Genomic DNA, 25091 nt, shown 5'->3' on the forward strand with positions numbered 1-25091 from the left:
AGGAAAAATGAGACAGCAATTGGGAATTCATTGCAAGAAGAGGAACTGGAAGGCCCTATTTGAAGAGGTGTTTCAAACACACCATTAATCTCTTCTATTTTACATGTGCTGGAGCTCTTGCCACAGTCTCCCCTGGGAGCACACAAAGGCAGTGTTGGGTAGCTGGGTAGCTGGAGCCCAGAGATGTCCTCCTGGCTCATATATTGATCTGGCATTTGTACTAAAGGTTGTGTTGAGGCCATTTTTGGCCCTTAAGAAGTAGTTACGAAATACTAAATCTGCTCATACTAAAGCTCAAGTTTATTGCTTTGTTCCTACTGTAACCTAAGTTAGCAAACTTTTCAAGTGGGAGAAAAATAAACCAGCAAAGTCAATACACTCCTTTTATACCTACCAGACATGCATTTACTGCAGCATTTGTTCCCTAAGTATGTATCTGCTCTCTGAGTCTTTATACTATTTATTATGTATTTTCCACATAAGTCATGTTACACGGGTGACAAGACAGGGTTAGTACACGTACTTCATGAGTACTGGACAGGACACTGCTGTTGATTAATTTTGTATATGAATGTATATTGTAAAGAACACTTTCTCAGCCATTCTCCTATGGTTTTGATTCCAGATTTCATGGCAGTTAGTCATTCCACAACAGCATGGTCGAGGTCTCAAATAAAAATTATTTGAACTTATTGTGCAGTCAATAGGAACTGATGTGCTTGTGTATACAGGGGAAGCAGCTTTTCAGCTGAATTAAGCATCAGTGATTTTGCTGGAGACATGTACCTTTGGGGGCAAAAATTAAGGGTTTGTATCCTAGGCTGCTGCATACAAATCCCAGAAATTTTGCTTGCTTGTGAGTTAACTGCTTTCTGCTGAAGGTCATTGTGTAGATAGACACCATGCCCAGGAGAAGCACCAATTTGGGGATTAAGCATCTGCATTTGATGCAACACTTGAAAGATGTCAGTACATTTTGCTGTAAAACAGGAAAGAAAAAAAAAAGCAACAAAAAAAGAGCATGTCAGCCCCAGGTGATTTATGGCCTGATTCACAGTGCCCTGAATTCAGCAGCCAGAAGCCTGCTATGTTTTCAGCAGACTTTGGCTCAGATGGGTGCACTTTAAACTTCCAAACCGCAGACAGTGCAGCAGCAAGCTGGGGCAGATGGAAAGTGGCCGTCACAGCCGGGATGATTCAGGCGGCAGATGGGCTCTGCCGCACTCCGGCTTTGTTTAGAGAGGGGAGCGGGAGGACACAGAGCTGACATCCAGTGGGAGGCCGCCTTTGCTCTACATGGATGGCGATGGCATGAATGGAGATACTAAGGCGAGAACAAAAAGAGACAGGAAGGGAGTGGTCAGAGAGGAAGGCAGGGTGGAATGTGCGGAATTAGCACAGGGTGGAGCAAGAGACAGGAGAAAAAAACAGAGGCACATTTGGGGTTATGCAATTTGGCAGGTCTTAACCCCTGATACAGGCGGAGGAGGAATCCATAAAAAGCTCTGAGGAGAAGTGGTAAGGGGAATTGACAGGAAAGGTAACATCAATAGCATGGAACCCAGGTGGACTGTGCAGGGTGGCATGATGACTTAAAAAAAAGAAAGAAAAGATGAAAAACAAAATGAAATAAAGAAAAATACTAAAAGAAGCATTACTGAATTACCATGAAGAATTCTGGTTGCTTTGTATATGGTATCCACTGAGTCTCTTCCTTTTCTGTGAGTTCATGCAACAAAAGGGTTTTCTTAGCTTCACTAACTAGGGTGCCCTGTATTCTGAATAACTTCATATTCCACACGGGGTACAAAAGAAGTGCAAAGAGTGTCTTTCCTGAGTAAAACACAATTATAGGACCATCTGGGTGTAGACAACACACAGCAAACCCCTCCAAATAATGTGCAGGTAACTTTTCTTGGAGAGTGCTTACCAATAAATGTTTCATGTATATGCACACACAGAACCACAATCCACACAATCCATAATCTGCGAGCTAAACTGAAGAGGTGCTGAGAGGCTGCTAAAGAGATCAGGGTACTGCTCCAGCAAAAAAACCCTACAGTTTATAATTTTGTCTACTCTGGGTACTTCTGTCATAGAAAGCGCTTATTGGAAACCTGGGCTGATCGGTGACTATGTCATAGTAAGTGCACATGCTAAAAATCCCTATCAGCAGCTTCAGTCTATGAAAATGAACCCTTCCCTGATATGAGCAGAAAATGGGATGAGATCTCATTGTGCTATGTTAGAAAAAAAATCCTAATATAATTTAAAACTCAATTGTATAGACTTTGAACAGAAATTTGATGACTCACTGGTGTTTGGGTGATTACTACAATCACTCTTAAGGAAGTTTCCAAGTTCTTTGCAACAGGCTAATACTTTCTAAATCCAGGGAGCATGAAACTTGGCTTCTCCCTTCTCTGAAAGAAACACAAGGAAGAAAATCAGTAAGTGGATCACTTAATTCAAGTGACATTGTGCAACCAGCTATGGTAAGAATGTGGGGTGGGGCCTGAGAAACACTATTGACATGGAAAATTATAAAAGGTGTGTGTGTTTCATCACGTATTAGATTTCTTCATTTTGTCTTGCTGATATAATAACAACAAAGATGATCTTTTCAGACATAGCCATAATTAAAAAGACATTGGCCTGAATTCAAGATAAGAATGTTTTAGACTTTGAGAACAGAACTGAGATCCAAAGGGGTAGTAGATTAGTCACTGCAGAATTAAGAACTTCAAGGATTTAATTAAGAGAGTGGAGAAAAAAAAATCATATAGACTTTCACAGTGGGTAGATGCAAAGGTGGAGTATTTTCTTTTTCCTGGGTTGTCACATCTAAGAGGTAAGCTAAATTCATGAGAAAAAAACAGACATCGTTGCCAAAATCCAGGTGCTAATATTGTCTTGGTGAAACCACAGCAATTGTTGTCCCTCTGTCAGCACCCTGGCTGGCTTTCCCACAGAACTGAGGAATGAAAGAGATTTGAATAGATTTACAAATAATAATTTAGCCAAAGGGAAAAAAAAAAGTATGTTTAAAAGGAACTGTAGATTTTGGCCTATTTGAGAAGATAATTAAACAACAGATGTTCCTGTCTTCTACAAAGCTTTATTGACCAATAACCCTGCCCCCTTAAATTACAGTGTACAAATGAGTGTCTTGGTTTTAGTTCACAGTATGATAACAAAATGGGGTATCCTGACTGATAAATCACTTTTAGGCCTAGAAATCTTAGCCAACAGTTTTCATAATCAAACTGTCTTCAAACCCAACAGGATTATTTAATCTCCTTCTTGCTGTGACAGTGCTCATAATTTGACTAATTGGTTCCACATATTCCCACTGCCCAAAAAATGAGAAAGGGGGCTGCTATTATGGCTCTGTCACAGTTTCTTTGCACAGATACCTGGTCTTTCAATCAGCCATGCTGCTTTAGGGCAGTAGGGTACCCTGATTAAATTGTGTGGGCTCAAAAGATTGAAAATGGAGGTGTGACCGCAGACGCTTATACCACTTAGACACACATTAAGTTTATGAGGCCGGATGGGATCCACCCAAGGCCACTGAGGGATTTGGCAGAACTTGTCACCGAGTCATTTTCCATCATTTTCCAGCAGCCCTGGCTCAGTGGGGAGGTCGTGGTTGGCTGGAAGTCAGCAAATGGGATGCCCTAATTACAAATGTAACACCCATTTACAAGAAGGGCTGGAAGGTGGATTTGGGGAACTACAGGCCTGTTAGCCTGACCTCAGTGCTGGGGAAGGTCATGGAACAGTTCATCCTGAGTGCTGTCATGGGCTATTACATAATTAATATTACTCTTCTCCCTTGCTCCCCTGCAGCAGGTTGTTACAATCTCTCCAGTGATGGCTGCCAGCACCTCAGCACAGCTGGTAGAAGAAACATGTATCTTGGCTATTAGGAACATTTTCTCCACAGAAGGGGCTGTCAGCCATTGGAACAGGCTACCCATGGAAGTGGTTGAGTCACCATCCCTGGAGGAATTTAAAAGACGGGTAGATGTGACACTTAAGGATGTGGTTTAGTGGTGGACTTGGCAGTGCTGGGTTAATGACTGGACTCAAGGATCTTAGAGCTTTTCTTTAAGTTGAACCATTCTACGATTCTATGATTCTATGATTCTATGATTCTATGATTCTATGATTCTATGCTCTATGACTTAAATGCCAGGGGCCAAATGCCTCATCCGCTCTCCTCCCTATGCCAAGTGCCTTTTTTGAAGGCTTCCTGTGTGGAAACTCTTGTGCAATAGCTGTGAGACATAATTAGAGTTTAATAATTATTTAATTATTTAATATCTGCCCTCTGCATAGACTTTACTATTTTACAACAAAAACTGTCTTGAGGTTTAGCATAATCTAACACAGAATAACATTTGCACACAAAACACCAGCAAGAGACTCTATACTATCACTTGGTGCACAGCATCTTTCTAGCACTTGTTGTTTCAGGCTTTTCCTTCAGGTGAACACATTTGACAGTATTTTTCATAACTTATGCTCACCAACCAAAAAGATGCTGGGAACAAGAGTAAAGAGACTGCTCTCCAGCCAACATTTACAAGTGGAAGTCAAGTGTGAGGCTAAAATGCTGACTCACCCAGTCTACCATGACCTCCATCAATACTACCTCCACGAGAAGCGTCACCTTGCACAGGAGTCAAACACTGTGATGCTGTCCTGCCCAGCTATTTTATGTCTTACACCACATGACCCATGAATATAGCACTCAGATGATTTCTGCATCTTGGTTCAACAGCTTGGATCATTATACAAGAATTTCTCCTTGTCTGTTAGCCCCATGACTAGGTTATGTGCTGATTGCACTCACTTCCTTTTCAGTTTTGGCTGTCCCTTACGTAGACAAGTACTCAAAAATTATGGAAAGGTAAAAGTTTGATTCTCTTCTCATGTTAATGTGATTTTAGATTTGTTCTTATACATGTATTTATATATATATATATATATATATATATATACACATATATATTTTGCTCATCACAACTTACAGCCCTGAAGCATAGAAATATTTATTTGGAGAACATGTGTGAACAAGCTGGTAGCAGTATATGTTTCAGTACCTGCCTTTGCCATTCTACCTTAGTACTGCAGGCACTGCAAAATAGAAAAGCAGCCCAGGTATATTACACCATCCTGTAACTTTATTATGAGATTTAGTACCTTCTGTGATCTTCTTTTATGTGATATCCAGCTATTTTCAGAGAACTCCTGCTTTTATGTTTCCAAAGGAAAGGCTTTGAGGCCATGACATTGCAAAGAAAGATTTGAAAAATGTGATGTAAGTTTGGTTTAGAGATTCAGAAAGAAAACACCAAAGTTAATAAGAGGCACTTTACTATCTCTGGAGGCTTACTCATATGTCTTGGGAAATGCAATTAGGAGTATTTTGTAGGGTCACTTCCGCCCAACTACACCTATGCAAACAATTGTACCAAAAATAATAATTATAAAGCTCTACTCATATTTTGTAAAAGTAGCATTGCTCTCTCATTCATACCAGCTATGCAAAGGATAGAGCAATGATTCTGTTTTGTTCTCTTGAGATTCTTGGGCAAAGTTATACTGATGTTAAAACATCAGTTTTAACACAGTTCTTCTCTGAGGATATCAGAAGTAGTCAGAAGCAGCAGATCAGAAAATTATTAATTTTAAGAAATTAACTGTGGCTGTGTACATTCAAAATAGGCTAAAGTATGCAGAAAATCTGTGCTCAGACTTTATGTTCACTTCTCTAGATATTCTGGGCAATATCATCTAGCCATTGTCTTGGTGTGCACAGCTGACATCCTGCTTTCAAGTGCCCCTTCTTAAATGGAGACAGAAAGGCAAGATTTCTTCATAAACAATGAAGATGCCCATAGGGGCCATTCACTTAAGAGCTGAACTCAAGGATCCTTCTGGATGCTTTCTGAGTCAAAATATTCTATAATTCAATCTGTGATTCTGTAAAGCAATTAAGTTTGGATAAAATGTCAAAAGGATGAGGTATTTTTAAAACAAAATCCACCAGCCACACAGGATAAAATACTGCATGACTGAAACAGAGAGTAAACTTGTTCAGTGACATGGAAAATAAAACAACACAACCAATCTAATGAAATTAGCCAACAGTTTCTTTAATGTATAAGCAAGATTGCTTTCAAAACAGCCATTCTCTCCCCACCTGTCAAGATTAATTTCGGAGTTGAAAGTCTCATATATTTGACATAGATCATTAGATGGATTAAAAAAATCTAGCTCCATCCATTTATTCCTTTGAAACAGAATCACTTTACTTTAGTAAAGTGATCTTATTTTAGTTTAGGATTTTCCCTCTTCCTCCTCCAAAACTGAGAAAAGATATAGCTTAGTCTTATCACTTTATACAAAAATCATCTCACTTACAAGATGTGTAAATTTTTTAAACTGTGTTAAAGTCCATTTTGTTTAGGCATGCAAATCTCTTTCTTGAACACAAACAATATGTGCAACTATAATTTTCCTTGCAATTAATTCACCCTCAGAGTTGTGGGTGATTAAATGTCTTTACCACATTTGATTGGCAGAGAAATAAGCACTTTTAAATATATTGAAATTGAGCTTTGGATTTTTGGTTTGTTTTTTTTTTTTTGTCTAGCCTTGTTAAAAGCTTAGTTACCTTTCTTGGAGCTGACTTCATGAACACACTAGCTAAATACTTCTCGAGGTTGTTTTGTTAAGCACAGCTAATTAATGCAGTGAAGAACAAGTGAGTTAAGTAGGAGAATCACAGCTCATAAATAAAGATAAGAAAATTATAAGAGGTATGACTGATGTGCATGTAATTACCTGCTTGGGAGGCAGCCTGATCTGGAAGAACCTGAAGAGATTTGGTAGGCAGGAAATCCTGTCTCATAATCCTCATTCCACCCATGGTTTGTGCTGCCACAGGCAAGTTGCTCTGCCTCTCCTTCCCCAAAAGGTGACAGTGACAGTCACGTAAGGATTTATTAATAGAAGAGACAAAGCAGCTGAAACCCTTGAAGTGTAGTTTTGGTATTTGTGAATACTAGAATCATAGAATAGTTTGTGTTGGGAGTGACCTTAAGGATCATCAAGTTCCAATCACTTGGCAAGAGCAGGGACATCTTTTGCTAGACCAGGTTGCTCGGAGTCCCATCCAGTCTGACCTTGAATACTCCCAGGAATGGGGCATCCACAGTGTCTCTGGGCAACCTGTTCCAGTGCCTCACCAGCCTCAGAAAGAAGAGTTTCATTCTCAAACCTAATCTAAATCTACCCTCCTTCTGTTTAAAGCCATTCACCTTTGTCCTTTAACTACAGACCCTTGTAAAAAGTCCCTCTCCAGCTCTCTTGTACCCCCTTTTAGGTACTGGAAGGCCACTACATGGTCTCCCTGGAGCCTTTTGTCCTCTGAACAGCCCCAACTCTCTTGGCCTGTCTTCCTAGAAGAGATGCTCCAGCCATCTGATCACATTTGTAGTACTCCTCTGTACTTGCTCCAACACCCTTCTTCCCCTGGGGACCCAGAATGCTGGATGCAGCATTCCAGCTGGGATCTGACCAGAGCAGAGGTGCAGAATCAGCTTCCTTGACCTGCTGGCCATGCTGCTTTCGATGTAGCCCGGGATAAGGTTGGCCTTCTGGGCTACAAGCACACACTGCCCATGTTGAGATCAACACCCCCAAGTCCTTCTCTAAGCTGCTCCATATTAAAGGAGCTGCTCCAAATTTTCCTGCACCATTCTCCATATCTCATCCAGAAGTGAGACAGAAACCCATAATTTCACCAGAAGTTACTCCTTGAATGTTAAACAATTCTGACTTTTGTTACTCTAAAGTAATGGATTATGAAGCAGATTGTAAGAAAGGAATATTGATGGTAAGGTGAACAGTCCTGAAGAGAGTGTTGCCAAAGAGCTGTCAATAGCACAGAATCAAGATTCTATATGTTTTTAAACCATGAACAAGATATCAGTGTCAATCCTAAAAAAAAAAATAAAAAAATTTCATGTCTCAGTTATTGCCAATTATTATCAATTTTATAACTCTACGTTAATCCAGAATTTTACTCAAAAGCAATGTTTATAAAAGGACCTCAATGCCTGTTTTGTAACATTTCACTCCTACAATAGACAGAGGAAACAAAATCTGAAGATGGGGAAATCCGAGAGGAAGTAAACTGGATGTTGAGTCAACACTGTAATCTTGCAGTCAAAGGGTAGTTGTAAAATCCTGAAATGCACAAATGTGCTTCAATGAGCTTTGTGGATCCCCATCCACATGCATTTCGGCAGATGAGGGAGATTCCAGCCATTTCTACAGCGTGCCTCAATATTCAGATCTTGGTGTGTGTGAGGTGTCTTACAAACACAGCTGGAACAGCTGTGTTTTCCCATGTTACAAAGCAACTGCCAAGTTGTAATATGGTTTATATTGCCTCATTTAGTAACACTTTAAGTCTGAAAACATCACCTTTCTAACCTATTAGGGTTTAGTCGTGAGAGAATTCCTGTGTGAGTTCCTTCCAGGAGTCAGTGCACAGGTTTTAGGGCATAAGAGGAGAAGAGAAACCTTTTCAGGTTCCTCACAGCACAGTCAGTAAATGCTTTCTCTTTTCAGTTTATTTAATTCAGGGAAGATTTTTACTTCCACTCAATTAATTTAATTTATTTAGGCCAAGTCACCTTGTATACATGCCAGGCCATGGCTTCTCTTGCATCTATTACTCTGTAACATTCATTTGCAAAGTCTTAAATTTCCTGTTGGGGTGGATAACTGCACCTTTAGAAGGCTGGGAAACAAATAGGTTGACCTCTTTCATAGTTTTCTGTTCTGAGTCATCACTGAGCAAACAAACACTGTAGTGAAGAGAAGAAACCAAGAAAATATCTAAGCAGGACAGAGAAGCTGTATATTGGTCCCTAAAGGCTGAAAAGGTCAGGAAATGTGGAGGATAAGCAGGGAAATTTTTGACCATCTGTGAGGAGAAATCAGAGAGGTTTCTGTAAAAGGTCAGGCTAATGAAAGGTATTTTGCCTTTCTTGTTACAAAATTTATCTCACCCAGGTACTTGAAAGATAATGACTGTAACAATACAGCTGCAGCAAAATGGAAACCAGCCAGGTCCTGGCTTTGTTTCTGGCAAGGTGCTGAAGCACTTTGTACCTTTGATACTGTTCCATGAAACCAGGGGGATGAATCATGAAAGGGTATTACAGAATGTGAAAATGCAGGAGTTAAGCATTTTAAAAAAACTTTTCATCAGGAGGTAGGTAAAGAGGGCAAAAGACAGGAGAAGGTTGACTGATCTCAGGCTGATTGTTTTGAACAGTTCACTCAGGAACTCGGGAATGTAAGACTGGAAAGCTGGAAGACTTGGGCTAAATGCTAACAAAACAACTAGAATTTGTGAAAGAGAGGAAATTACCTAGCCTGGCTGGAACACACAAGAGGAAGGACAAGACCCTTCCACAGATGCCAGATGTGGAGATTTCAGAGCTCTCCAACAGAAAAACCAAGAACCAGAAGGACAAGCATGGATCAAATTTCAAATCCTTTGGAGGGGGGAAAAATTAAATTGTAACAAACAACACAAGCCAACACAATATCTGGCATCAGGATGGTGGCGTAAGATCTGCCCAGGATTACATCACTCTGCAAGAGCTTGCCAGCAGTAGCAGGTTGCTCTCAGCAAGCTCTGAGGGATGACAGCAGCCCTGCCGGCTCACAGGAATGCTTTGTGCTGCACAGCATGCCAGGGGAATGAATGAGTGAGCAAAGCAAGGGAGGAAAGAAGGAAGCATTGTTCAGAGAACAAATGGGATATTTGCACTCAGGTGTGTGAGCCAGTGTGATGCAAAAGGCCTCTGGTAATCGGGAACATCTCCAGAGTAAAAGGCTGGCAAGTAAAAGGGAAAAAAAATCTGTTCCCACTCTGGCTAGCTGGTCATCAGTAAGAGGGATGCACTACCTTGAGGAGAGTAGACTGGCAGAGACTCAGCCAGAACCATAGGATGGTTGTAGCAAATCCAAGTGCCTCTCCTTGCAACAAGGATTGCAATGCTGAAAGGCTTTAAGCAGGAGACTAGTGGTGTGTCTATTCATTTTTGCTGTTCACTCTCTCTCTAGGTGAACTGGGAGCTGGGCTAGTTGAACAGAAATGTTCAGCAACCTTGGTAAGACTGACCACAGATTCCTGGAGGGAATTTACCCACTTGCTGCTGATGGCTTTGCAACCATCTGCAAAGCTGCGGGTGGGCAAGAGGGCTGGCATCCAGGGACTGAATCCAAAATTGGAAAACTGCAGGATTACCTCTAGCAAGAGGGAAATGCATGAAATACCTGCCGTGAGAAAGGTGTTTTTATCAAGGTTGATGCAACTACAGTAACAGTGTTGGGTCCAAGCCTCCAGTGATACTAATCAGCTAGGGCTAGGATTGCTGCAGACTTCACAGGATCTCTGGCATTGCTCTGTGCAAGATGCAGCATTTCCTGTACTTCATAGCAGCTGGCACCTCTTGGGGACTGTCAGTAAGCGGCTTCTGCACCTAAGTGGATAAAGTGCACGAGCCATACCTGCAGTTCAGCCAACCATGTGTTGTGCACTTGCATCTGACCTGTGCAGGCCCTGGAGCCCTGGAGCCACCCAGACTGGCTCTCCATCCCAAGGCATTCAGTTGGCCAGGCTCAGTCTTCATTCGTGCTGTGTAGACAATCCACACATCCTACTGAGGCAGAATGAATAAACACGGCCTTTGTGAGTCACTGTGCATCCCAAGAACGGAATCTGTGGAGAGCTTTTCAATGACCCACAGTTATTGCAAGAAAAGCAAAATAACTCTTCTGGATTTTTTTTTTCCGACCTCATCTGGATGTGGATGTGACCAGCCCTGACTTCTGTCCAATGTTGCCTGAAACAAAACTATTTGTCCCATGAAACCCTGTCTAAACTCATGCTATCACAAGTATGACAGAAAACATTTTAAACAACACTTACATTCATTTCTTTGACATATCCTTGGACTCTGTTGTATCAACTGCTGACAGAGTCAAGGACCTGACACCTGTCTGGAGGTGGCCTTTCTTGCTTTTTTTCTCTTCTCTATTTTTACTATTTTAGTCACCTACTAATATCAGAGCTGCTAACCAAAGCAGATGTGATTGTCTCAGCTGTCACTGGGAAGGAAGTGGCATTGTAAATAACAGGATCCAGACCACATAGCACTTTAAAGATCCAATTGCAACGCCAATACACAAGTAGTGACAAATGGGAAGCCATTGCAGGCTTTCAAGTATCAAAGCAGAGCTTTCACAAGGACTATCACCATTGTCAGCTATTTAATTCATACCTCTGAGTACCATCTTACATAGAGTGTGCTGCAACAGCTCCTTCTCAAAGCTTCATGTTCAGCTTTAATGAGAAAAGGAAACAGTAGGCAGAAATAAAGTAATTGAACTGCCACAGTTATGGCAACCCTAAGAGAAGCTGAATCAATGAGAAGGAAAAGAGTGTATTAAGGGTAATGAAGACTTTCAAAAGGAAGAATGTCATTGAGAAGGGCAAGGTTAGAAAAACATCATTAAAGCAAGATATAAGGGTATAAGCTTGGTCAGCCTGAAAGAACTTATCTTTACTAAATTAAGCATATATTTAATTTGACCTCTAAACCATCTTACACTTAACCAGTTTTCCAGTAGCTGTTCTTACCACAGCACATACCCCCTGAAATGTTGTGTCAGTGTCCACTGTATGTCAACCAACCACCCTGTTGATGTAAAACAGTTCCTTTAACAAAGAACGAGTTCTGTTAATTTCAATGCCACCTTGAGTAACCTTCCTACCTTTTTTCTTTCCCTCTTTTTTTTTAAAAGTTCATGAAATCCTGATCTAAGGACTCCCAAAGACTACATGGCAAGGGTGTGTTGTTCATGTGTATTTCTGAGTATAAAAGAGAAGAAAGTTTATTCCATTGTGCATCTCCAAATGAAAAGTACAGAAAAAAAAATCTGATGTGCCAAAGGAAATTACTACACAGGAGGAGTTCAGATCACAAACCTATGTTTGTTTTGTTAGGAGCATGGGTCACATGCACTGTCCTGACTTCATTGACACAACTTTATCAAGAAGAGGAGCTATGCTGTGATTTTAAAATTCTTTTTGATTGTATGGTGTGGGCATGACCTATCAGTATCCCTGCCAAGGTTTCAGTTTCACACTTTCGTCCTCTTCAGGCTACAGCTTGGGAAGGAATCTCACATAGGAGAGTGGAGGGAAGTTAGGCATCTAAAAGTTGGATGTCCATATCTATACCACTTGCATTTGGCTTCCTTCAGCACTGATAGTCAGAAAGGGACACCTGCAGAGAGCAGTTCATCTCACTCTAGGGCAGACAGCTGAAATAGATCCAACAAAGTGCCCTCTGGAGGTACTTGTTGCTGTCCTTTGTCTACATGGCAGGGTTTAGGCAACTATTTAGGTGGTGAATAGTATGTATCCCAACTTCAATGTCTACATTGTTTTGAAAACATAACCAATGTTTAATTGCTTTCACCACGGGGTGAAAGCCTAATCTGCTTAGGCTTTCACCCCGTGGAAGTCACACGCAAAGCCTCTGGTGGGATCCCATGGTTATTGGAAATTTGCAGCTTCCTCAAGACTGCAGAAGTAGCTCTCCAGGATCAGCATAAACCCAAACAAGCTCACACCCTTTCTAGGGCTCAATACTCCTGGCTATTGCTACAGCCAAGATGGCTCTGACTGTGCTGCTCTCACAGTTCTCTAATGGGACATGACAAGGGCATTCTGCCAACCCTTTCCCACTTGAAAAATAGTTTTGTCATTATAAAAGTCACAGGTTTAACAGGCTTTGTTACCCAGTATCTGAAGTTCAGATTTTTCAGTATCCAACCATCACAGTAGCTTCTCCTTTACATTTTTCAACAATACACCACATTTGGCACAACCCAGTGCCTCTTCTATGGGGTGCTGCAGACCTAACTGACTTTTCCACGCTGGAGTTTACACTGGCATTGCCACACCTGGAGATGACATGAGGTATGGCTTAAGGAAAGCTCAGCCTGTGGAAAGGCCACTGGAGAGCTGTGGTGGCAGCTGGGGCCCTGTATTGCTGGGGGGAAGGATGTTGTGGGGCTGCCCTGGAGCCATGCTCACATCTGTGCCCGGGGAGCTGGTCACTAAGGTTTCATTAGCTCCTCTGGCTACTGGAACAAAATATTCTCCTGTGTGAAAAGGCACAGCCTTTTTTCTAGGACATTCATTCTGCTCTTTAAATCAAAGTTATTCACTCTTTCCAGTCTAAAACAATCAAGAGTTGTGGACAAGGGAAATGTTAATTTTCAAAGCAGAGTAGACACAGGGCAGTAGTACTATAACCATTTACCTTGATTCACTGGAGCATTGTGATGTGGTACTATAAAAATGGAGTAAATTTGGATTTCAAGTTCATTTTAACAACAAGTTAAATGTTCGGCTTGCAAAACTTGCCTTTCTGTAGGCTGAATGTGCTTCCGTGCTAGCAGCTTCCAGGAAACTCTTAGGTTACAATTGCAAGAAGTTAAAACTGCAGCAGCAGGATTGTTAACTGGAAGTCAGAATTTCCTTTACACCATTCCTCTTATGCTTAGTCCTAAAGCTAGCTTGAATACTTTGTTTCTTTTCCTTTTCTGTTACACTGTTTTGGTGTATTTGCCACTTGGGTTTGGTTTTGTTTTTTTTTTTCTTTTTTTTTCTATCTGATCCTAATCTCTAACTGTATTTTGGTCTGTTTCTTCAACTTTACAGTGGATTATCTACCTACAGCAGCATTTTCCAACAATCTTTTTGGGTTATTGGCACCTGCTCCTTTAAATTTATTATGAACCTGTCCAATTCTTGAAACAGGTAAAAGTATATTTTGTACTCCTTTCCAGGTTTCCTAATTACATGGCCAGTAATACAAATAGAGAATGTAAGCAGGAAAGATGGTGATAGGAACAATCAAAATAGCATTTGTTCTAGGGAATGAAACTAAAATACATTTCATAAACTAAAGGAAGAGAAGAAAAGAAGACAGTGTAGGGATTCAGTCAAAAGACACAGGGATATTTTTTTTTTTTAATGATATTGTAGACAATTAAAAATTATGGGTGAAGATAACTAGAATATAATAGAAAATCTAAAGAAACTGAGGCATAATTTAATAAGTCTCAGTAAACAAGGAATCTAGGGATGATGCTTCAGGACAGATGGTATTCCAAACTGATCTGTGCTCTGCAAACTGACATGACCTCTTTTCTTTAAATTAAGATGCAAGAAGATGACCCTGAGAAAGTGAGAAAGTGGGAAAGTGAAAAAGGACAGGGCTGGAATGCTGACTGAATGAGCCACAGGGACAGAGGACAGTTTGTTTGATCCTCTCTGTCTGTTATTTGAACATAGATCTGAAAGATGATAAGGGCTGAAGACACTGCCCAACACATTAGGGGTTTTTCTGAAAATAAATGCAAAGCTTGTTGAAAGCAGAAGCATTTTTATTTAGTGAAATTTTACTCACTGTTATAGGATTGAGCAACAATGCTGAAAAATGGAAACAAAATTTGTGTCAGAAAAAATGACAAACACAAGGCTTTATGTTTGCTTACTTATTATATATGTAAAATATAAAAATAGCATACTTTTGATATGGTTGCTTGCATCACAAATGTGAGTTTTTACAGACAATTTATCACTGTTGCAGCCCCTGGAATGTGCCAGTAAATCTGTGGCCCTGTGTCTCCTTACAGCTGCTTTTGTATTTGGAATATAAGCCATGTTAACTCCTAAAGGATTTATCAGTTTAGAGGACAGCTGCGAAGTGTTTAGGAGAGAACCTAAGGACAACATGGCTTCAAAATAAATCTGGGTTTGGCTGCTCCATCTTCTGACACGTGAGACTTTTCTACAGAGAGAAAGACTTCTGATGGAGGAGACAGAGCCTTCCAGGGACCTCCAACAATGACTTCCCCAATCAACACTACAGGTTTTAAAGGCTTCTTTCTGTGAATTTCTCTTGTCTAACAGAAGAAAAAAAACATAGTATATTGGTGGATGAATGGATGGAATATGTATTATTAAAAAGCAGCCAAAACATTCCAGCAGACGCACATTTTTCCATGAGTAAAAAAAAAACACCAAAAAAACAAACCCAAACAAAAATGTATTACTCATATTTCTTAATAGGCTTCTGGAAGGCTCTTAGGTTTTATGGTTGCTACAGATACTACTACACATTACAAGACAGCTGTAGCTTTCAAACAGACAGTAACCCAATGATTTTGTTGACAAATAATTTTGATCACACATGCAATTAAAATTAAATGCAAGGCCTGTTTGGTAGTTTTTGGGGGACAGAGGAGAAACATCCAAGTTATGTAAATTCCATATAGCAAGCAAGATCAGTTTTAAATGTAAATTTATTTTCTGTTTGTTTATTTGTTTGCTTTTTTAAACAACATAAATACATACAAAACAGTATATCAGGAAAATCTAGGAAATCAAACCTGAAACGACCTTTTTCCTTTGTCCTTGCAAAGGAAGGGTGCCAATTGCTCATGAGCTTCCATTCATCATGTTTCATAGGAAAATAGGAGACAGTGGAATCTGCCTGTTTCACCCACAGTGATCCTCCTCCAAGACCAATGTGCTTAACAACTAAACAAATTTCAACTGTCCTTCTAAGAAATCTGATTTTTATCCTAAGTCACATAGATCACACTGGTCACATTTGAAAGGTTTCAAATAAGGATTTGAATAATTATCTTGATTAGGAGATGTTGCTCTTAGGTAGTATTGCACCAGGTTATAAATTCAGTCTGTCATATATTCCAGGATTGATTATGAAGTATTTATATTTCTTAGTATTTATATTTCTTAGAAAGATGTCTCACTTTCCCCCTTCTGTTCTGTACTAGTCATGATAATCCCAGCATTCCGTTTTACAATTTTCTTATTTACACCACATCCACAAATTCATTCCTGCAGCTGTTCCTCATGTGATTATTTCTAGTAGTGTCATTGTGGTTCCCCATGTGAATGAGGGTTATTGTTGTGGTATACCATCATAGGCTACAAGTATGCAAAAATTATAAACGGACAGGAAACTTTCAAACCCTTTAAATATTTTCTTTTGGTTTTGGATATGTACTATTTTTCAGGTTTGCTTGGCTTTTTTTGTTTTGTTTAGTTTTGTTTTAGGATTGCTCTAAAGCTATTTAAAAGTTGCTTTAAAAAGTTCAAAAACTGCTTCCACCAAGTAACTTTATCCAACCACAGCAAGCAGTTAGCCAGCAGTTTCAAAATCTGCCAAACCAAACCCTTAGCCAGTAGAAATTAGCAATTGTGCAGTTATTTTTAATAGCTGTACATTGTATTAAGATATAAATCTTTAATATTCTATATTTTTTATGATAGTATATTGCATTTATTTGTGACAGTGTTGTTGTGACTATATTTATTACAAATGACAGCTAGAAGAATTGGCAAGGAAGAAAGCACAGGAACCAAAGCCTAGTATTCTAGAGCATCTATTTATACCAGAGAAACAAGCTTCTAAATACACTGTTTGAGCAGATACTGGACAAGTATGCAACATAAAAAAAAAAAAGTGTTTTCCTTTTCTTGTGAACAACATATGGTGAAAACTGCTCCCTGGTGCCAGCGAGGATCTCTGCTGCATCAGTTCCTCTGCCATGGAGGTAAGAACTGTGAGCTTTAGGACTCACCTATAGTGTAAACAATCACTGCTCAGTCATTTTGCTGAATACACATCATGTCCTTTTATTTATTTTTCAGATCATGTCTTAGAACTGCATCTAAACTGACCTTGAAACAAGGAACACTTATCCAAATTCTTTGAGTAGGAAGAGGTTACCTACTCAGAATGGAAGAAATGTGAGCTATGTCAAACCAAGGGAATGAGCAGGCAAGTCAATAATGGAGGATTTGTGTTTGCCCAGACTACTTTGAATTACATTGTCTGCAGGAGACCTTGTCAGTACTTTTATGTGTTAAGAGGTTATCAGCCATCTCCTCTAAACTATTCTGCTCTTAGTTTAAACTGGGTGGGGAATCACAAACATTAACATTGCAAGAAATGTATTGCTGATTTGTGTGTAAGGGATGTAGTCTCATAGTAATAAATACTGCACGTGAACATTGATGAAGTACCAGAATTATTCTGCAGTTTTAATGGAAACATCTTTGACAACATCAAAGAAAGACTGATTACAGATAAGAAATCCGGGAATCAGCATATGGTCTGGCTTAGCTGAAAATCTCCATCCCTACTGAGAAGAGAAATCCTCTTCTAAAGGTTTCAACAATCGTTATGCTGATCACAAAAGAAAGATGTATCCCATGATAGGCTCTTAAGCAGCTGCTGGTGGTCATGGCATGACATGAAACATCTCTTAAATATACACAGCAATCCTAAACAGCAGTTCATGGAAAGCTGTTAAGGTAAATAAACATTTTAAATTGTAAAAGTTAAACTCTAAACAATTAAAAATATGAGTTTATTGGTACAAATCATAATGCAACTATTCTTACTTTTGTTAAGTGTAGGCTTTATTAACTTGGTCCAACAAAAACTATCTTAACTGAGTTTAGACAAACCAAAATAAACTAAAACAAAATCAGAGCAGCAACTCAGAAGTTCTGCATTAATTTTCTATCAGGTTTAAAAATCACACAGTTGTCATCCTCCATTGGATATAGAAGAAAATTATGTGGAACTCAGTTCATATTGCATGACTAATTCTCCAAAAGATGTTAGCAATACTCATGGGTAGATTCCTACAACCAATGCTGAAGAAGGAATACTATGCCAGAAGCCTGAATGAAACTGATTGTCTAATAAACTGAAAGAAGTGTCATAATTGTCTTAGGAGTCAGTAGAAAAGGCAGAAAGTGAATTATTTTGTATCCTGGTGAACTTGCATAGGAATTTATTTACATAGAACTATAGTTACCCTGGTTGGAGTTCCGCCAGGTCATGGGAGGTAACATCTCCTCTGCTTTTAAGAAAAGAAGAAGCTACATTTATGCCATGCATGAGTGCAGAGAAAGACTTAATTTGCTTATATTAATTATGTAATACCTCTGCTGAACCTGAGAAATAAAATTAGAAAAATGGGCTTTTAAAATTGCACATGAATGGGTAGAAAGATCATGGAATATTTACTTGGTCCTTCCTTAAGTTTCTATTGGCAGGGTTACAAAAATGAAGACTAAAACACAGAGTTACACACTGAAATTAATTACATCATTCTGCAAAGCAGGGAATGGAGTAGTTTTATGAACAGTAACATGCTGGAAATTATGGAGAAACTTCCACTAAATACTCCTTCCTTTCACCTCATGATATAACCAGATTTCCAGGTAAGGAATAAACCTAAATAATTTCTGTATTTCTATTTATGAGCAGCAGAAACATGTATGTGCTCTTTTTTACTAATATAATCAAGGGAAACAACCTCAAAGTAATTTATGGTACATCTCCTCAGCAGAAATAGCTAGTTATTCTACCTTACACTAACCAGCTGTTTTCAGGTATTTGCATTTAGGATGAACTTTGTAGACCCGGGCAAACCATCTGATTTAAAAAAAAAAAAATTATGTTATCTTAAAAAGGCATATTATGGACTTCATGGGGGAGAAGAGATCAGTGTTGAATAATCAAAGTAATTTTTAAAAGCTTGTACCTTTCTGTACATAAACTTTGAATTATTGTTCCACTCTTATGTTCCACTGGGGACAGTGGGGAAGAACTAAATGCTGCCATTCAGAAATATCTGTGTGGACTGCTTGTATAATATTTGCAAGGGTAGATTAGCTGTATCTGGGACAAAGTCAGTCTTAGCCAGATGCAGCAAAAACACTCCATTATTCTTTTCAGGCTTCGGAAGACTTTTAAAAAGGAGCTCAAATGAACCTTCTCCAGCACATCATTGAATGGGTTAGGATGTTTGAAGGTGCTAAAAAATCTACCTGTCAGCAGTATTGTTTTAACTTTTACAAGTACATGAAACTAGTGACTGATTTAAAATTACTGATAAAATGCTATCAGTATGTAGCTTTTTATGCTTCTGCCTTTTAAACCACAAAAAAAAAACCCACCCAGAAAACGCCCTACATCTACTCTGGATTTTAACATCCATTCTTAAGTTGTTTATTATTTGTAAAACCTCTGCTTAGCTAATATTTAGTGGGTACACCCTTGCTTCCTCTGATCTTTTAGCACCTATTCTGGCCATATCATAGAATATTCTGAGTTGGAAGGGACTCACAAGCATCCTCAAGTTTAAGCCTTGGCCCTGCACAGGGCATCCCCAAGAGTTACACCATGTGCCTGAGAGCATTATCCAAACACTTGTTGAACTCTGTCAGGCTGATGCTGTGACCATTGTCCTCGGGAGCCTGTTCCAGTGCCCAGCCACCCTCTGGGTGAAAAACCTTTTCCCTGATATCCAGCCTAAACCTCCCCTGACTCAGCTTCATGCTGTTTCCTCAACTCCTGTCACTGGTCACAAGAGTGAAGAGATTGGTACTTTCAGTGACCTTTAGCTCAACAGCTCTTCCCAGCTGAAAGGATTTTCAGGCCAGAAAGGTTATGATCAATTTGACCTCCACAGCAACAAAAGCCAAGAAATTTTATAATGTGAGCTTTGTTTTCAGTCCATAACTTGAGGGATGACTTAGATCACAGTATTTAGAAAAGCTATTGAATCTGAAGGTAGGATCTAGAGCTTAGTGGGTCCTCCCACTATTAGGGATAATACCAAATACTCCTCTTGTGGCTAAAAGAGAAGGATGCTACTCTACACAAGTATAATTTCACCTGCCATTTATTGGTTCTTACTGTCATTTTAGCTGACAGATTAAAGAGACTTTTAATATTTGAAATTCTCTTGCAAATCCTAGTGCATTATGATCAAGGTTTTATGTAAGCTAGACAGATGCTTCTTCATTTTCTCACTGCAAGGCAGATTTTCCTGGCTTTTCCAGTTTATCAATAATTTGTGTAAAAATGTAATATCACTATTTCAGTAAAAGTTTGATGAATTCCATAAATAACATCATCATTACTACTTCTTAATATTCCTTGACTTTTAAATCCAAAGTTTGTACCACAAGCATGAATCTTTTTATGTTGTTCAAAACCACACTATAACACCTCTGTAATTTGACTTTAAAATATTCTTTGTACTTAGATGCCTTTCTTTCCTATAAATATTTATATCTGCATCTATTTTTTTTGTTCAGATAAAGCTATGTTGCAAGTTTTGCATAAAAATATTTTTGAATAGAATATTAGCATTCAACAGAATATACCATAGTGCCATCATAGAAATTCATAATTATACAGTGACCTTTGCCAGGAAAAATACTAATCCCATTAAGCAACAGGCCTAAATTTCAGTAAATCATGTTGGTATTAGAAACTCAATAATTCTTTAAATCTTTACTTTTGACTTTCATGATTTTGCAAAAGATTCTTGCCATGTTATTTTAGCTCCAAACCCCCTTTGCTTTACACTCCTAATGGACACCAAATCAGTTTATCTTCTTCATCTCTGGAAAAAATACAGGTCAATTATTACTGTGAATGATTTAGAATCCTATAAAATTCTGTGCCATGACTTAGTTGGTCTTGAAAGTTTTAATGTTTTAACCTTTACTGGTTGCTATTTACCATCCTTACTAAGTACTGACTGAATAAAACATTTGCAATTACATTCATGAAGTATTACTGCATTATCCAAATTTCTATTAAAAATAAATGCTTTTATGCATTGGCATTGTTACTGAAAGTTGGGTATTTCAAAGTAGCAGGGAAACCATGCCATTGTCTAGATATTTTTCTTCCTTGATTCCAATGTTTTAAAAAGTTTATTCCCCTTGCCCTTTAGGCAATGATCCAAGATTTTTCATTCCTATATTTAGCTACTATGACTCATTCTCATTATTTCACAACTGGAATTTACCATTTCTGCTTATCAGCTTCCATATTTTTCTTTTTGTTTTATACACAGAATTGTCACTTTCTTTTTCTTTCTTTAACTGAATGTGCTTAGCTGAAAAGAAACTCTGATGATTGTCATAACCTCATTTTTGGGGTATCCTGTATGGTTTTCTTAAGTGAACTATCATTTACCTATTTTTCCTACGTATCTATACCTATACTGGTGTCATACAGAGTTTTTTCAGACTTGGGACACTTTCTCTTTACCAGGAAAATGCATAATATACATGAGAACTATTTCTAGATAACAAACATAGTTAAATTATCCCATTTTACATTCAAGCAATGGTTAAAATCTCTAGATTAGACTATTTTGTATGTTGGTCAGAATTGTCAGAATTTAAAGTACTTGAGAGCTCTGAAAATAACAAATTATTTAATTTTAGAAAATAATCATCTATTATTTATATAAAATCTAGGGCATGTTTACTTGTGGAGGTTTGAAACCTAGACATATCCTACAGACTGAGATACAAAAATTAAAAAGATGATCATAAGATAGCTCAATCTAGCTAAATGTTGATATAGCTGCTCATCCAGTTCTGTATTCAGATAATCTCTCTCATTAGTATGCAATTTTCTGATTTATCAGCCTAAACATTGACTCATAAACACACCAGGTCTTGGACTTGTGAAAACAGAAACTCTAGTGATCTTTACTGAGCCTGGCAAGCCACTCTCTGCACAATTATATCTTTCTTAAGGTATAGTTTGAACACTCAAGTTGTGGCAGACATCCTACTAAAAAATCTCAGCTTGTGCACTTGAATAAATGAGCCTTTGATGCTGGTCTGAACTGTATCTGCAGGAAAGATCCTTCAAGGGCAAAAACTCTGCGAAAGATACAAATTTGAGCATTTGAACATTTTTTTATCCCCTGTCTTTCTGAAGGAATTACCTCAATTACTTGGAATCTTATTAGTTACAGATGTATCTGTGAAGCAGCCAAAAAAGTAGGCCCTTTATCCAGCAGGCATTTTTTGAGTATGTATCCTCATACACAAACACTTTGTGCTATTCCTTTTCCACCTGAAAGCCCCCTTACCTCGTCCACAGCACTCAGTCCCTCCCTCCCTCCATCAGTGGTAAGCTGTATACTCAGTGCAGAGAAGTGTTAGTTTATATAAAAAGGTGCTTAAGAAGATAAAGGTGCACAAGCTCTAATGCTCTCAAATGCTCCAGGCATTTAAACGTGTCTAATGCCTGCATACCTTCCAGCAGTGCTGCTAGCCAGGCTCTCAGCGGGAATTCATGGTAATTAAGCATGCTAGAGGCATCCACACTTTAACAGAATCAAATTCTTAGGGTTGGAAAGGACTTCTGGAGGTCATCTAATCCAACCCCCCTGCCAAGGCAGGGTCATCTGGAGCAGGTGACCTCCCTCAGCACCCTATTCCAGTGGTCTGCCACCCTCAATGGAAAGAAGTGTTCCCTCATCTTGAGGTGGAAATTCTTGTGTTTATGGCCATTGCTCATCATCCTGTAGCTGGGCACCACTGAAATGTCTGGCACTATCCTTTTGACACCTGCCTCTGAGACATTTATATGCCTTGATGAGATCCCCTAGCAGTTTTCTCCTCTCTAGACTAAACAGGCCAAGCTCCTTCACTTTCCCCTCCTAAGAATGCTCCAGAGACCTCATTACCTTTGTGGCCCTTACTTAAATAAGGACACATGTGCAACTTCACCTACAAATAGATACTATTTGTGAGGGCAAAAGAGTACAAAGGAAAGCCACAGAGAAAAAGCTGTATGGATGAGCAGCACACATGCTCATACCACACTGTGGGTGCTGCAGCTCCAGCACCCTTTTCCCAAGATTTTGGACTCTTTCACTTATACAGCTCCATGTGCATGTACATGTGTGCCTACAGGTACAGAATCAGGTAATGGATGAGGCTGGAAGGGACCACAGTGGGACATTTGGTTCAACCTCCCTGCTCAAGCAGCGTCATCCAAGAGCACATGGCACAGGATTGTGTCCAGGTGGTTCTTGAATATCTCGTGATCGAGAATCCTCAATCTCTCAGCAACCTTTTCCAGGGTTCAGTCACACACACAGTAAAGAAGTTCTTCCTTGTGTTCAGGTGGAACTTCCTGTGCATCAGTCTCTCTGCCCGTAGCCTCTTGTCCTGTTGCCCGGCACCACCGAGCTCCATCCTCTTGGCACCCTCCCTTCAATACTGATAGACGCTGATGAGGTCCTGTCTCAGTCTTCTCGAGGCTGAGCAGGCCCAGCTCCCTCAGCCGTTTCGCATAGGAAAGATGCTGCGGTCCCTCTTCATCTTTGTTCCCCGCCGCTGGACGCGCTCCAGGACTCTCTTGCACTGCACGGGAGACAGCACTCCAGATGCAGCTTCACCAGGGCTGAGTAGCGGGGCAGGATGACTCCCTCCCCCGTGCAGGTACGACCAGAAGCAGCAGCGGCGGCGGCGGCGGCGGCCGGGGCACAGCGCGGGCAGGCAGAGCCCGGCCGAGGGACCGCGACGGAGCCGCCGCCACTCCCGCCGGGGCGGGGCCCTCGCCAGGCGGCAACTTCCGGCTGAGCCGGCCCCGCCCCTCCGCGGCCCCGGCTCCGCGCCGGGCCAATGAGGGCGCGGAGCCGCAGCCGGGCAGGTAACCCGGCGGCCAATCAGAACGGCGCTGCGGGAACAGGTGGGCTCGGCGAGGCCCCGCCCCCCGCCCCGCTGGCGGCCGCGCCAATCGGGGCAGGGAGGGGAGCAGGGAAGGAGGGAGGGAGGCAGGAGGGGAGGGAGGGGCTGCCCGCGGCACCCGGCGGCGGGGCTGCGCTCCCTGCCCGCCCCCCGACGGCCACCCCCGGCTGTCCGGCTGTCCGTCCGTGCGACGGCCCCGCCGGGAGGGCTGCGGCGGCCCCGCGCCGACGGAGTGAGGGAGCGCGGAGGCAGCAGCCATGGCACTCGTGGCTCCGGAGACTCGGAAGTTCACGCGGGCGCTGAGCAAGCCCGGCACGGCGGCCGAGCTGCGGCAGAGCGTCTCCGAGGTGGTGCGCGGCTCCGTCCTCCTGGTGAGTGCGGCGGCGGCGGCCCAGGCGCAGCTCCGGCCCGGGGCCTCGCGGGGCTGCGGCGGTGGCCCCCGAGGAGGAGACGGGCCCTTTGATCCCTCCGGGCTGTCACGGCGGCGGGCTTTGATCCCTCGCGGGCATGCGGCTCCTCGGCTGCCCCGGCGGCTGCTGCGGCGGGCCGAGGTGCGGTGCAGCCGCAGGCGGGGCGGGCGCTCCCGGGCGCGGGGGGAGCGCGGCCGCCGTGGGATGCGGGCACGGCCGGGAGCTCCCGCCCGAGCCCCGCAAACTTCACCTGTGGAGCGAGCGGCTGGCGCCCGGCCTGACGGGACCGAGAAGCTTTCGCGTGTGTCGGAACAGCGGTGCGAAAGCGATTTTCCGTCTTGCTGCTCTCTGCTCTCTTTGCAACTAAGATGCAGTTTTTTGTTGTGTCGTGCGGAATGGAAGATAAGCGCTGGCAAGTGTAGCGGGAGTGTTTTAATGTGTTGTTTATCCCGACTGTGCCGTACCGTGCTAGCACATGGTTGCTGCTCTCTCCAGTGCACAGTTCGGAGCGTTCATTTAATTTGAATTGCTGAAAGTAAATTTGTGTAAAAAGTTGTCTAAACCAGGTGTTTTAGTCTAGAGAAGGCTGAGAGGGGATCACAACCATACGTATAAGTATCTCAAAGGTGCCAAGAGGATGGTGCCAAACTCTTTTCAGTGGTGCCCAGTAAAATGACAAGGAGCAATGGCCATAAACAGAAGAATTTCCACCTCAAGATGAGGAACTACCTCTTTCCATTGAGGATGGCAGACCACAGGAACAGGCTTCCCAAGGAGGTCATGCAGTTTCCCTCTCTGGAGACATTTGAAACCCACCTGGATGTGTTCCTGTGCAACCTGCTCCAGGTGACCCTGCCTTGGCAGGGGGTTTGGACTAGATGATCTCCAGAAGTCCTTTCGAACCTTAACAATTCTGTGATTCTGTTAAATACTGT

At 41.1% G+C, this 25091-nt stretch overlaps 1 protein-coding gene across 5 annotated transcripts in view; it reads left to right on the forward strand.

Moving 5' to 3' along the window:
- The first annotated feature begins 23928 nt into the window (after positions 1-23928).
- Positions 23929-25091, forward strand: part of DOCK9 (dedicator of cytokinesis 9) — a 110721-nt gene continuing 109558 nt past the window's right edge. For 3 of the 5 annotated variants that reach the window (XM_015633473.3, XM_015633498.3, XM_015633570.3), the window contains exon 1: positions 23929-24117. In XM_015633473.3, the coding sequence (XP_015488959.1) occupies positions 24004-24117 (114 nt within the window). In that variant the 5' untranslated portion in view covers positions 23929-24003. The remainder of the gene's footprint in view (positions 24118-25091) is intronic. The other 2 variants (XM_015633539.3, XM_015633578.3) reach the window with 2 other exon arrangements.

The sequence above is a fragment of the Parus major genome, chromosome 1 (genome assembly GCF_001522545.3).
Source record: "Parus major isolate Abel chromosome 1, Parus_major1.1, whole genome shotgun sequence".
In the NCBI taxonomy this organism is placed as follows: domain Eukaryota; kingdom Metazoa; phylum Chordata; class Aves; order Passeriformes; family Paridae; genus Parus; species Parus major.